Source organism: Micropterus dolomieu, linkage group LG07 (assembly GCF_021292245.1).
Source record: "Micropterus dolomieu isolate WLL.071019.BEF.003 ecotype Adirondacks linkage group LG07, ASM2129224v1, whole genome shotgun sequence".
Taxonomy (NCBI): Eukaryota; Metazoa; Chordata; class Actinopteri; order Centrarchiformes; family Centrarchidae; genus Micropterus; species Micropterus dolomieu.
The window spans coordinates 21963029-21978092 of NC_060156.1; the positions used below are offsets into that span (position 1 = coordinate 21963029).

At 38.8% G+C, this 15064-nt stretch overlaps 1 protein-coding gene across 1 annotated transcript; it reads left to right on the top strand.

The window, feature by feature from the left end:
• The first annotated feature begins 1012 nt into the window (after positions 1-1012).
• sec22a (SEC22 homolog A, vesicle trafficking protein) lies at positions 1013-15064 on the top strand. The gene is made up of 7 exons (XM_046054840.1): positions 1013-1144; positions 2920-3130; positions 6078-6241; positions 9585-9764; positions 11175-11293; positions 12853-12918; positions 13258-15064. Exons 2-7 carry the CDS (start codon positions 2949-2951, stop codon positions 13456-13458), a joined length of 912 nt encoding a protein of 303 aa, XP_045910796.1. The 5' UTR covers positions 1013-1144; positions 2920-2948; the 3' UTR covers positions 13459-15064.

Genomic DNA, 15064 nt, shown 5'->3' on the forward strand with positions numbered 1-15064 from the left:
ATATTATCTCTTTTACCACCTACTCTTACTCTTGTTTTTTCATGTTTTGTGTCATTTTATGCTGTCCGTTTAATTTTATTCTTTCCACTTTATTGTGTAACTTTGTGTAGAAAAGTGGTATTTAGGGTGTGTATTGCTGAAGTAATATCGAAAAATCAATAATGGTAATATAAACATTACAATAGCATATATAATAGTTAGAACAAAATTGCTTCTGCGATTATTATTTTGAAAAATTAAAGACAATTATTGAAAGAACAATAACATTACAAGACAAAACACTGACTAAAAGGAAAAATGATTAAATATGGACATAAATAAATAAAAATTATCAGCTAACTCTTTGTATTATCTTTTGTTTTTAGAGACTCTAAGGAAAAAAAGAAAAAGGTATGCAGTCCAACACAAACTATTAGCTGTATTTTGAAGAAACTGAAAATTGGTACAATAGCTTTTTTGAATTTACCATGTATCCATTAGGAACAATAATTTGTTTAAACAATTGATTTGACTGGTCAGCATAAACCAGTGGTTGAAGTGGGGTCCTTAATGGGGTTACAGGGGGTCCCCAGCAAAAAGGGGAATTATTTACTTTCACTACAATTCCATCCCTAAGTAACACAGTGATATTATATATATGACAATTTTGGTCATGGTTTTCATTCACTTTCTGTAAAAAAACATCTAAGAGCCAAAATCCTATCAGTTAGATCCTTAGACAAAATCTTATGAAATGGGGGTCCATGATCAGTTTAGGGTTCCTTGACGTTAAAAAGTTTAAGACCTACAGGTCTAAACATTCAAAAATAAAACCAACTTTATATAAGGCACAAACACTAACGTTAATAGATTAATAAGGCAATGTGTAAAAAAGTTAAGCGAGTGAAAAAAAAAAAAAAAAAAAAAAAGATAAATGGAAAAAAAAAGAAGAAAAAAAATCAGAACACCCTTGTTGTTTTATTACAACAGAGCATTTTTGTTGTTTTATTTTTTTCTGTGGCCCTGAGGTCACCTTTACCCACAATGCACAGCGGAAAAGCCACGTAAACGTAAAGAACCATCACCGCTGTTTGTGATCTGCTCTCTGCACAGTTTCATACCTGCATATAACAGATGTCCATATGATGCTACACTCGTTTACCAGGTATTAAATACCCAACTAACTATCTCGGTTTGTCGGACGTGTGTGCTTTGTTCAGGTTTGCTTCTACATTTGCCCTGAGTAGTGGGTATGCAAAGTAGCTAGCTTTTAGCTCCATAGCCTGCGAACGTTAGCTGAAAGGGAATGCTGGCGAACAGGCTAATGTAGTTAACGTTAGCTGCTAACTGTAGCTAGCTGGCTAACGTTACCCTGGTCTGGGATCGCTAGCTTATTGGCTAGTTTTCTCATTATGTTAGTTGGTCGCTTACATTAAAAATAAAAGTCCATCAGCACGAAACTTGTAGCTAATGCGCCAAACGTTCATTTGAGGTTAACGTTATATCAACAGATGTAGCTAACTGTAATGCTAAATAATCAACTAAGGTAACGTTAAGGTAGCTATTAGCATAAACGCCTTACCTCTTTCAAACCGTCGTAGTAATGTGTTGCTGTTCTTTTAGTTAATTAAGGCAGGCAGTAATGTCAAACTCTTGAGTTCGCTTTAAAGCTATTTAATGTTCACGTTTTGTCACTTGTGCGGTGAAAGCACGTCGCGACTGAATTCAGTCAAGCCTCTCAACGCCCCTTCATTTATTCTGAGGAGCTGTCCATGGTTCTCACGTTAGCACAACCGACAGGTTCTGTTTCATTACCTGGAGCAGCAGAAGCTCTTAGACATTTTAATTGTGCCACCAAAATAGAAGTTTAGTGTGTGCCCCAGTGATCCAAGCACACGTGTACGTAATCAAGCGACATAATATATTTATTAATCTGTTGTCAATTAAGACCTACACTTTAATCAAAATAAAACATTTACTTTAAGATGAATTCTAGTAAAGAACATTTTTATCATTGAAAAGCAGTGACTGAGTTTGTTAAGTAACCAACTGGTAAGAGGAGAAATACACACTGTTCTGCAGCCATGAACAGCTCTGGAAAAAATCGCACCAGCAAAACATGTAGTCTCTCAACCAAAACACTTTCTTTTGAAGTTTTCTGCTTTTGTTCTGGAAGAACTCCCTTGACTTTCCCTTGTGCTGTGGGTGTCTAATAATGTATTGCTTTTGAAAATCTCTTTACTTACTAAACACACTTTGAGTGCTCCTCATTTTTTAAGTGCTATCACAACACCATATAAAAGATTCCTCTTTTTAGACATGTTTTGACACAACTATGGGTTGGGCTTAAAAAAAAAAATCACTCTTCACAGCCAGGTTTAGGGTTCTTGAGGAAATGTCACTTAGGCAGGAAATTAATTAGCAAAACACACAAAGGGGGAAAACACAATATAAGCAATATTAGCACATAGCAGCGTGAATAAGAGCCACTAAAGCAGCTTGTCTTTGGGGCAAAAGAGGACTATAATTATACATATTAGGATATTTTGATTGGACCCACCCATAAAGGGCCTGCAAACCTAATGTTGCACACTTATTGCAGAGATGCTAAGAAAAAATGTTGAATATTGATAATGATGTTTTTTGGTTAATAGATGATCAGTTATCAAAATAGTTGTGAATTCATTTTTTTTTGTGTTGTTTCAACACTTATATCAAATATTTAAGATCTCACACCATGACCAGTTTTTTTCAGATTCAACACATTTTATTTAAATCTAAATGTATAGACATGCATTTGAACAAAATGCATGGTTAATTATTTGACACACAACATGGACTGAATTGAGGGCCTTTTATTGATCAGCAACATTGGATAGTCAACATATTCTTGCTACAATCTCGATAAAGCTTTCTTCCATGTTGGACATCTGTTTGCAGGGCTTCAGTGAGACTGCCAGAGCTATAAGATGTCGATGGTGTTGTTTGCCTCTGTGGTTCGGGTTGGGGATGGCCTGCCTCTTTCTGCATCCACTGACTATGAGCAGGACAAAGAGCTTCAAGAAACCAAGAAGCACCTCAAAGGTCTTTCCAAAAAACTCAGCCAGTTCCCTGACCGCTGCACGCTTAAGAGTGGACCATACAATGTCAAGTAGGTCATATATGATGTTGATTTTAAATTACAAATGTTTTGTAATTTTAAAGGGACCCTTTACATTCAAACCACACATTAATTTAACAACCACAATAAGCCCATGTACACCCTGTGAAATTTGGATAACTTGCTAGATAACAACAGTATTTTTATGACCATGAGTTCATTCACTTAACATATTTTCAATTCAAGGTATCAAATACAGTTTAGAGATTGAACTTTACAGATGTAGACACTTTTCTGCCTCTTTTGGGTGATTTAACAGTATAGTGCAGACAAATTTTCTTACTTTTTAACACAACTTTGATTGTAAATGCTTTTTAATGTGAGTGATTTGACAGCTAGGCCTTAATTTAAGGTGTTAAACCATTTCTGAAAGCCCCGCTGATGCTCAGGGAAATGCTTTAAAATTCTCTCAAGCACTGTTTGTTAAGAGCTAATTAGTCTTAAACAGAGAACATGAGCTCAAAAGAAACTCCGTATCGGGCATCAATTAGCCAGCTATACCTTTTAGCAACCAAGAGTTTCCTTTGATAAGAGTCTCTTTAATCAATGAGACCATGGAGCATTGGAAGAAGAGAAGGTCAGAAGACAGTGAAGATTAGAATGAGACAGGCCGTGTTTAAAGTCGCAGGTTAATCTGTTCGGTGATATTCTGGGCCCTTTAAAGGCTTTTGTTTTATTATATTTCTGTGTCATGAGCAGGAGGACATTCCAAGTATCATTCTGCATGAAAATGACTCATTGATATATTGCAACCTTAATAACTAACTTTATTTTGACATTTTTGGATGCAGGTTTACTTGTTTTATCATTCCAAGCCCAGTATATCGTTCCTGTTATATTGGGATTTAGAATATACTGTACCTAAAGGATCTGCACTGATCTTAAATAGAATACAATATTTTAACATATTCATGCTGTAACTCATTTATCATCGCTTATACTAGTTGTACCTTAGTACAATGTCCAATCAACTTTTTATCTTTTTACTCAACAGTGACAGACAGTATTTTCTGATATTGTATAGGGATGGCTCATGATTTTCAAATAGTAAATAAATGATTAAAAATCAAATAGTTTAAGTGTTTCCTACAGAATGATAGTGTAACTGTGGCGCGTGTGGGGGATATTGCACTAGCAGTAGATATTAACTAGCAGCAATGTACAGCATGCTAACCTCGACAACCTCGCTGTATTCTAACGTTAACATAGCTATCCTTATTAGCTAGGCTCCTTGCTTGCTAATAACTTATTTGACGGCGGGAATAACAGCGTTGTTTTAAGAACATAGATATACTACAGTGTTTCGCGCACTGCTTTACAATGAATTTTGCCACAAATGAATCAATGTATGTGAAACACTGTAGTTAATGCAACTATCGTCTTAAATAAAATATTTTCCTTTGGTTTTACTGGCTTGTTCCATTGGGTTACAGTGCTATGAGATGGGCTGGATGCTCAGGTTGCAGTCTAATAGCGTTAAGTTTCTGTATTGTTTTCGCTGCTGCAGAGGAAATAAGGTTTCTGTATGAACGCCACCACAGTGTCTCGCTACCATTCTTCATCAGCAGTTGCCAACTATGCACTTTACTACTCTCTCCAACACTGGCACAGTGCTAAAATTAAGATAGGTCTGTAGAGATTATGTTTGGCTATAGGTTACCAGCTACGAGCTAGGCTAAAGTAGTCTAAGAAACCAGTTAACCCAACTACAGTTTGGGGCCAAATTTCTGGAAAAAGTAACACAGGCAAAGCTAGCACATTACAACTATTCAGTCATGTTGAATAGTTCCCTGCGACTATAGAATAGTATTATGGTATCGGTAAACTATTAGAGGCACTGTTGGTCTGTGCATCCTGACTTTCAAAATGATGGGAAACAGATTCCACTAGTAGGATGGCAGAGGGGGTGACGCAGTATTCGAATCTGAACATAGACATTTGACTCTAAAAAGGTCTTGTGACACCAATCTTGATTTCCCCATCAAATTCAGATTACAGTTCAAGATTCTAGTCAGGCAACTTCTGGCATCAGTAATCCACTAATGCCCTATATCACTACTAGATGTCTGAGGTCTTCTGATCAGGGCTTGATGGTTGTTCCTCCCTCTAGGCATAAAACTATTGGAGACTGTGCCTTTGAAGTTGTGGCTCCTAATGTTTTTTAAAAATTCAGTCCCTTTGGACCCGTTGAATCTTCTTTTTCTTCTGTCTTTTATTGTGACACACTTTGTGATGCCTGCTCTTGAAAGGTGCTACAATAAGTGAACTTTACGTACTTACTGACTGTAGTCGTAATGTTTGTAATACGCTCACATCAGTATTGACACAACCAACTTGATGGTGTGTACTAATTGTGATGTTAGAGGCCACAAAATTAACAATCATTGCACCATATGAGAGTAAGGTACCCACCCGTCTTCCTCGAATATTTGTGATTTAGTCAGTTGCTTGATTTTAGGCACTGCAGATTCACCCTCATTCTTCAGATATGTTCTATGTGATTTTTTTTGTCGAGCCATATGATAATCATCCCATCAGTCTGCACTGTTAACATTTATGTTCCACATCAATTTAGATGTTGTGTTAACTAGCCTTCCCCTCAATTGTGCTCTGAGCTATTCAGATAATATAGAGGTCTTTGTATCTGAAGAATTTAATTTGTGCTCTGTGTATCAATTAACACTGCAGTGCCAAAAGATAGTGTCTGCCGACGTGAATGTGGTATTGTGTTTAATTAGCTGTGAACATGAGAATTTTAGGCACAAATGTGCTGAAATAGTATTTGTGCTGTGTTTAGAGCATCATCCAGCATAATCAGGAAATGTTTTTCCTATAATCTGAACTGTATTTAGCTTGGTGTCCTAATTACAGTTTTCCAGAGTTTCTGTCAGAGAAACGAGGGAAAAGCAATAATGTTTTGTGCGTATGTGTGTTTCAGTTTCACAAGCGCACTGGGTGTTGGGTACCTGATGGTGTGCACCGCAAACTACCCCAACGTGCTGGCTTTCTGCTTCCTGGACGAGCTACAGAAGGAGTTTATCATCACCTATGACACCAAACGAATCAGCAGCGCTGTGCGGCCGTACTCCTTTATTGAATTTGGTGAGCTCCATGGAGGTTTAAATTATTTTTCATCTAACTGTCACATGGTAAACTTTATGATGTGAGTCTCTAAGAGTCAAAGGGCAAGGGTATCTTTGTTCATCAGTAACATGGGGAAAAGATCCATTGTGAAATAAGACGACATACCAATTTCTCCAACAAAATTAGGCTTGTGTTGGAGCATGTTTTACTTTTTTGTAACCACTGTTGCTGTAGCAGAAAAATACTGTGCCATTGACTTTAGACCAGGTTTTGTTGGTCAATGGTGCAATTGCTTTCTGCTGCCTCAAGATAGCAGTATGCCAACAATTGGCCTGACCACACCTGTTTTGAAGATCAACACACCCATGGGCTCACAGATGGCGCTTTTGCTTCTTACACAACGTGGGTGCTTGGCGTGAAATTGTCAACTGCATCGGTCGGAAACTAGCAATGACACATGTGCGTTGTTCTCCCAAGGTATTGAACTGTAGCAGGTTTAGGGAAAGGTTGCAACAAAAATTAAGTGACAACAATTCATGTAGTGTATCCTGAGTATGGGTGCATGATTATCTAGATATCTTGATGATTATTGTTTTTGAATAATCGCTTGAATATTTTTCTGATTAATTTATTAATTGTTTAGTTTGTAAAATGTCAGAAAAATCACAAAATCTCAGTGGTCAAGTGGACATGTACAAATTGCTTGTTTGTCCACCAAAATTTTAAACCCCAAAAGTATTCACTTCAATTATGTAAAAAAAAGAGTTAAAACTGAAGAATATTTGGCATACAAACTTTTGGGCTTAAACAATAAATCAAATTATCAAAGTTACTGTGCAGTCAGACCAAATGCAAATTTAATCCTCGCAACGCTTCCTACTGCGGAGTGTCACACATAACGTGATAATGCGAATAAACACAACCCGCAATTACTACAGCTGTATGAACCCAAAATAAACATTTTGCTGTGATCGCAATAAACGGCTCAAACTGATGCCGAAATAATAACTACAATATGATGTTGATTTGTTAAACACATAAATTCATGCTTTGTCAGGTCTGTTAGCAAGACAGCAGAACAACAACTTTTAAAATGTTTATTTTCTGAATGGAGTTCAGATCGATCAGGTCTGTGCTATGCTAACTGACTACTAAGTACAACGATTGCTGGAATCAAGTAACAGACACAGATTTTCTGAACTTACCAGGTAGTTCCACTTCTTCGCTTTCTTTTCCCCTAGCAATGCCCAGTTTTGTTCGGTTTTTAAATAAATATGAAGTAGTAGTCCAACAGAGTTCTGGGTGCCTACTGGCGCTAACAACAACAGTGGAATAGAGGTCGACCGATATGGTTTTTTTCACGCCGATGCCGATACCGATCTTTTGAAATCCGGGTCGGCCGATGGCCGATTAATGCTGCCGATTTATTTTGGCCGATATTTGCTTGGTTTTTAACCTCTATTTGCACCGAACTGAAGCACAGAAATCCGCGTTGATATTTGGTGCGGTAGATAACGGTCGTTAAGGTTCCAGTGCCGTATTAGCACCGGGTCTGTCTGTAGCTACCCGTAAGCAAAGCCAAGCCAGTCTGTCACTAGCCTATAGTGCGTTGGTCTCTTTTTTATTACTTATTTCTCTGCATTGAGTGACAACCCTCTCAAATATAAGACACACAAACAGAACAAATAAAAGTCTCAGATTCACTCTGTAATTGCAAAATTATTGCTTACTTATTGTGACATGATAGCAACTCTTCTGTGATAATGCAACTTCAACTACGATCCAAATTAGCCGAATGTCATGTGTCCGATTAATCGGTCGACCTCTACAGTGGAACCGGAAACACACGGCAACTCGCTGCTGAGAAGCGCAAGTGAACATAAATGAACGTTGTAATCCCAAAAATTTAAGTAAAATTAATTTAATAACAGCAGTTAACTCTCAGCGTAGTTGTCTGAGAATAATTCAGTCCGATTGCGGGTTTTTCTTTCTCCAAAAGTTGTAGCATGTCCCTGGCTCTCTCCTCTACGTCTCCCCGTAGTTTAGCAGCTGTCTGTCGGCCAGCAGAGATCACTCCCTCCACTCTGCCAGGTCCTCTCCAAAGAACACTCTGAAACCCTTGAGGACGCCTGGACAGTCTCAAAGCTGATATACTATCGCGACAGAGCATCACAGTGTTTCCCATTAATTAACGAGACCATGGCGCCCGCCATAGTCTAATTTGCTCCGCCATAGTTCAAAAATGAACCGAAAATATTTTTACACATCTCATAATAACATTACAGACCTCTAACGTTGTGTTTTGTGGGCGCTGCTCCGCGCTCCTGTAAGCTCGCATGCTCAGACACTTTGGCATCCGACTCGAGACAACCACTTTTCTTTTCAGGTAACTACGGTAACATTACCAGTCTGTTTCTGTGACTCGTTTGTGGGAAGACGATTAAGCTAGCCGGGCCTAAATTTGGAGTGCACACGTATTAAAACCTTTATGGTAAATCCACTGAAACAGACCACTGCGAGTTGACAGGCAGGTTAGCGACATTCATTCATACGTCATTTTCTCTCTTTACAAAGACAAGTATTGCAGTATGAGAGTCCTACCTAAAGAGAGGCTATGAAATCTTCATGTTACGTGATACGAGAACCACATACAACATTATTTATCAAATTGGGTCGGACTAAATTAATTTAGCGCAAGGATACACATGTGACAATGTCCGGTTTTCAAAATAAGGTGTCTGTACAGAATGAAAATAAGATTAATTATATTCACAGAAAGTATAAAACATGTGACATGTGTCCATTAAAAGTAAAAAAAAACAAAAAAAAAACAACAATAAAATATAAGGGAAATTACTTATTCTATTTTAGGGTTGCTGGAAAAACATTAAATACATTGTTGACTTTTGTTTGTTCACCATTTATAGCTATACATTGTGTTTATGATTAAATAGTTTACTAGAGCACAACATTGTTTACAAGAGTGCAAAGTTCTTCATAGATAGCCTCCACAAACCAAATGAATGCATTTAACTTTAAAATGTACAAATTTTTCTTCCATAGTCTCTTAAATTCCTGTGGGAAACACTGGCATCATGCAAATTTTCAAGCGAAATCCATTCGTGTCGCCGGCAGCGCCCCCTCTGCACCGCCCGACAAGAAATCACGGCTCTCCACATCTTTGCTTTGACTTTGTGTGAAATCGCGCTGCTCCAAACATTCACTTCTTATTTGGACTGAATGCACAGTTAGTGTGATTAATGTTCTGCTCTTACATAAAATAATCTGTTTATCGGCCTTGTTTTGCTCTCTGTGTTACTGTTTTAACCGCTGTGTTGTTGTGCTGACTGTCATCCATTAGACACCTTCATCCAGAAGACCAAACAGCGCTACAACAGCCCGCGTTCTTTGTCCACCAAAATCAATTTGGCTGACATGCAGACAGAGATCAAGCTGCGACCGCCCTACCAGCTCTCCCCTGAGGACCTGAGGGCTATCAATGGATTCTCAGTGCACACGTCCTCTAAATACAAGGGTATAGGTAGGACATGAGCTGCTGCCACATGCATATACAGTCCCCAAGTATGAAAGAGGTTTGCTATTGTAATAGGCTACCTACTTAATTTCCCTTCTGGAGATCCATAAAGTGTTATCTCATCTTATCTTACTCTCAATACTTGGCACTATTAACACTGCTGGCACTGGTCTTTGTAACACAATGACAGAGAGAGGTCACTGAGGATTTTCTCAATATACTGTATCCTACTACACCAGAAAAGGAACAATACTGGGTGCTCCACTGTACCAGTCATTGTTCATATCGCTTTTTGAGCTGTTGGCTTTTTGACTAGTTCACATCAAACCCATAGACTCTTCCACATGCTTCTTATAATGTTTAAAGGTGCAGTACGGTAGCACGATGAATTCCCATCTGTGTGACAGCACCAAACTTTTGCACTTGATTTATTGGAATGGGTTTATTGGTCACTTACAGTATCCGATAAAAGAAGTCTGTCTTTCTGTAGACAATTATCTTGCTGGACAATGTTAAGGGCTCATTACTTTCACTTCAAACAAAAACTTTTAATCTAAATTTTTAATCTGTAATTTTGTGTTTTAAAAACTGGGTATAATACAAAAATGCATTTAAGAAAATACCATTTGCAGCACAAAACACTTTAATTATCATCATTTAATAATTACTTTTTAGGGATAATTAAGAGCTAATTTTGCATTTTTAATCACCACCTTCACTTTCGTGAAACATTTTCTGAGCTACCCTCACTATGAGGACACGTGGCGACATAACATCTGGGTCAATAACAGTTTGATCTGATTCTCTCTTTTCGTTTTGCACTAAAAATCTGTAAAACAAAAACAATGAGCCTTAAAGATAATGTATGTGTGCTGGTCAGATATCATTTTGCTCAGTCGAACAGCTCAACTGCTCAGACCCTCTACCCCTCACTTGCTCCAGAAATCAAGGCTCTTGTACGCACCGTCACACCTCAGCTGCCCTAAGCAAAGCGATGCCACCACGGGTCACTTAGAGCTGTTGTGTTCCCCCTGACATCCTCTTCAGGGCAGATCTCTGCGCTTTGTTCACTCTCTGTTGGTTGCCCTTGCCAGTCTCTGAGAGCATAAATCATTTTGTCCAGTGGGATGAAGTATGCTGATCTGATAATAGTGACTCATCCATCTTTTTACCCTGCCAGAACATTCTGGAAGACAGGTTTAAAAACAATGTATGCTTTGGTTTTCATTTGTATTCAAGGATTTGTTCTTTTATCCTGCATATAGTAGTTTTATGAATGATACATTTCATTAAATGTATATGTTTTGTTATATACTTTGCACAGCAGATTTATTTAATTTTTTTATATTTATTATACTTCATTTGTCAAGGACGATTGTGCTGAGTCTGCAATCTCGTGTTCTTTCTCTCTTCCAGCTCCCACACAGATGTTGGACCCCGTGACTCTCCCAGGCATCGTGTCCTGTGTGCTCAGTGTCCTCTGTGGAGGCCTGAACCTGCTGCGAGGGGTCCACGCTATAGAGAGCATACTACAGGTGAGGACATAATGGAGATGACATTCAAACAGATTCAGTTTCTCTTAAAGGGAAATTCTGGTTTAATACAACATATTATTTTCATATTTTGGCTGTCAGTTGTTTTGGTAATAGTAACTTAAAACAGGATGAGATTGACCAAATATGATACAACTAACAAGGGCATTTGACACAGACTAAGACTGCATTAAAAAAAAAGTAGCTGACAAAATTTAAAAAAACATTAGTTTGAAACACACATCCAGGTTAGTCTAACTTATTTGGTAAGAGACAATTAAGGCAAACTTTCCGTTGTAGACATGAATTACAATTTAGTGTTCTGCATCACTGTGTGCACTCTGGGTGTGTCTTGTGCCACGAGATCTCGCAAGATTAAAGTGTGACAAGATTTCTTGTCAGGTTAAAAGCTGTCTCGCGAGACTTACACAGTTAACATTTTTCACATGCTGTCAAGCCACACATTAATGTTCTTATGAAGTAAAAACCAAATGTAGAACTGATAACATAGACTGGAGGGGCGAATCAACTCCGCCCAGCTGATGCGACACCGGCGTGCGCCGTGATAGTAATCGAGTGAACCTCTCGCGTACGTTGTGACAGAGCGGTAACGTAGCTGGTAGAGTTTTGCAGTATAAACATCTAAAAACTGAGGTGTAGCCATGCTCTGTGTGGGACTGTGAGCTGCACTTTGTCAGAGCTGCTGAAGTTAACATGTGGATTTGTCCCTGGTCAAAAGTGTTTCAGTTAGTTTCGGTTACATCCAGTCCCAAACTGTCGGTCAAACAGTGTGAAGGGGAAAATACCAGCGGAGCAATAATGTAATGCACAGCAGAGTATAGGCAGGTAGACTTAATAATATGTATACACGTGCGTTTGTTCCTCTCCGCCTGGTTGGGCCATGAGTTTGGGTTGTAACGTCACAGTCATGAGTTAACTTACACAGCTGATCTCATCGCAGGGGGGGGGTGAATATGTGGGAAGTTATTAGGGAGAAGTGAAGTGTGTCAGTCCTGCATATGTCCAGTTTTGCAAACCCATACTCTCCCTTGGCTAAGCATCTAAACCAACCTGTCATGTATAACACACAAACCCACTTATAACCAAATACACGGGCTATATATCTCTAGTTATTACTAGGAATGTATCATGCAAATTGGTGGTGGCGCCGTCAATAGTGTTAAAATCTCGATCTTGTGAACCCAATCTCGTGTCTCATCTCTGGGTTAAGTTTCTCGTCAAACCCCTAGTGTGCACACAGTTTTCTTATGCAATGAGGGATTATTAGTGACATTACACTTTAGGTTTCACCTTGAAATAAAGTGGTGGTTTAGATAATCTGACTAATTGTCTGACTGCTTGTGTTTCCAGTCCCGTCCAGTCTGTTCCTCGAAACTGTAAATGGCATATTATATTCTATTAAACTAGATGAGACTAAATGGGGGGAAAATATATAGAAATATAGGAATGTCTAAATGTTGTTGTCATATTGGTTTCTTGATGCTTTCTCTAGACATGGATGACTAGTGCTAAAAAATCCTGTCTTTTCTTCCTGTCTGCAGAATGACGATGAAGACTTTAATTATGTGATTGCCTTCTTCCTCGGCACAGCAGCCTGTCTGTATCAGGTAAGTGATAGTCTGCGGTAAGGGCAGCCCATCACTGGCTGACTAACAGCCCTGCACTTTACAGCTCAGCAGCCTGTCAGCTAGACTAACATTAGCAAAAGCTCAATGGCTTTCACCCCAGTACTTTCTCTAAAACATTTTCATCAGCTCATTTTGTGCAGCTCCTGATATTAAATGGAACATCACAAATTATTGACTGATGGGGGGGAGCAAAGTTTTCAGATGAGATTTCTTATCTATTGTCCCGTGAAGGACATTAATGATGAAAACATGTCACTGGTCATTGTCAGTCACACAAAGTGTGTAGCATTCAAATTCTTCTCTGCCATTTCCTTTCAGTGCTACCTGTTTGCATACTTCTCTGTCTGGAGGAACAGTAAGTCCTTCCTGGCATTTGCACTGATCTGTCTGTCCAACATGTATCTGTATGAACTGAGAAACATGTGGCAGATCCTCTTCCATGTGGCGGTGGGGGCCTTCATGACCCTGCAGATCAGACTTAGGCAACCACTGGGAAAAGCACCAGACTACAACGTCTGACAAAAACTTTAAACACAAAGGACAAACAGACCTTCTGTCGGATGTCTCACACACGCCCTGGAAATGCAGCGGAGACGGCACTGACCAGTCTGGGAACAAAGTGGAAACAAAAGAACAATCCTCCCAGTTCAGAAAGAACAACCAACAACCCTGCAGCACCACAGTGCATCTCAGTGTGGACTTGGAGGAAACTCTGCTGCAGCCCCAATCATTTATGGAATGGATTGGATTGATTTTCGAGCTGTCTACTCCCCACCAGTGTCTGATAAAGATATTTCCTTTTCCTACTTTCAGTGCAGCCATAGTTGAGGTCAGAGTCCTGCATATGTCCAGTTTTGCAAACCCATACTCTTCCTTGGCCAAGCACGTAAACCGGCCTGTTCTGTATAACACACACTTATAACCAAACACACAGGCTATACATCTCTAGTTGTTACTAGGAATGTATCATGCAAATATGATATCTTCCAGTACCAGAGTTCAAGTACCAGGACCAAAATTATACTGACTTTAAACAATAAAGTAAAAATGTTTTTTCCATTTAAGAGAGTAAGTGAAACATATCAAATAATTCAACTCACACAGGCTTGCCTGAAGGCTAAATTGATGTTCAACAGCATACAGCTAAAATTAAACACATAGTAATCACTATTTTAAACAATCAAGTAAAATGTACTTGTAAACTGTGAAAATTACTTTAGGAAAGATGAACATAAAAATACAAGCATGTCAGGACATTCATTTCAATTTCTAGTTCAGTGTTAGTTTTTTTGTCTTTCACTTACATCACCCACATCCCACTCACAATAAAACGAGTTTTATTTTCTGCCTGTTTCATGCACTTTTTGCACATGTACCTGTGTGTAGCTGACACGGTGCAGGACTCTGGTTAGGTCTTGCTTTAAAACTATGCAATGCTGCCTTGTGTGTGTGGCCCTCATTTCAGTTTAGTGTGTTCTGTATTCAGGAGCCAATGATCATACTTTATTTTGCAGATATTTGTCATTTTGTGGACAGTAAATTGTGCTATTTATTTATTGACTGATTGTTCGGTGACATACGGTCAATGAATATTTACAGATTTTATTTGTTTAACTTGTTGTTTTGATTGCATATTTTTTTAACGCAGCCTGGTGCTTAGTTGTCATAAAGTAACTTCTGTTCCAGAAGACACAGACAGCCTGTTAGCATTTTTACCCTACTTCCTCACCCACACAGCCTCAAGCATATGCCAGTGTCAGGTGACTATGTTTATAAACAGGTCTGTGTTGGCAGCAGTAAAGATGCAAAGCTGTGTTGTTGAGGCCAAAGGCAGCCCGTGTCATCTGAGCAGCCTGTGGTGGGCCTTTCCTCCCACCAAGCCCCATGGTTCAGACATGGTAGTGTCTGCCACTTAAGAAGACAAAAACTCTCACAAAGTCTCTCACCCTCTGTCTGTGTAATGAATATTAGTACAGTGTTACATATTTAACATATTAAAGACAAGAAATGCCACATTCATTGTTACAGAGCAGTGTGAGATTTGTTCAGGGAATTATGGGAAGATTTCCTGTCTTCCTGCACCATCCCAACAAATAATAGCAAATAAATGGAGAAGAATAGAGAA

What these genes read in the sequence shown, in the direction of transcription:
- sec22a (XM_046054840.1), top strand. Translation starts at nt 2,949, where the DNA reads ATGTCGATGGTGTTGTTTGCCTCTGTGGTTCGGGTTGGGGATGGCCTG. An exon ending in CTCTAAATACAAGGGTATAG is followed by an intron (nt 9,765 to 11,174) that starts GTAGGACATGAG and finishes TCTCTCTTCCAG; the next exon opens with CTCCCACACAGATGTTGGAC. An exon ending in CTATAGAGAGCATACTACAG is followed by an intron (nt 11,294 to 12,852) that starts GTGAGGACATAA and finishes TCCTGTCTGCAG; the next exon opens with AATGACGATGAAGACTTTAA.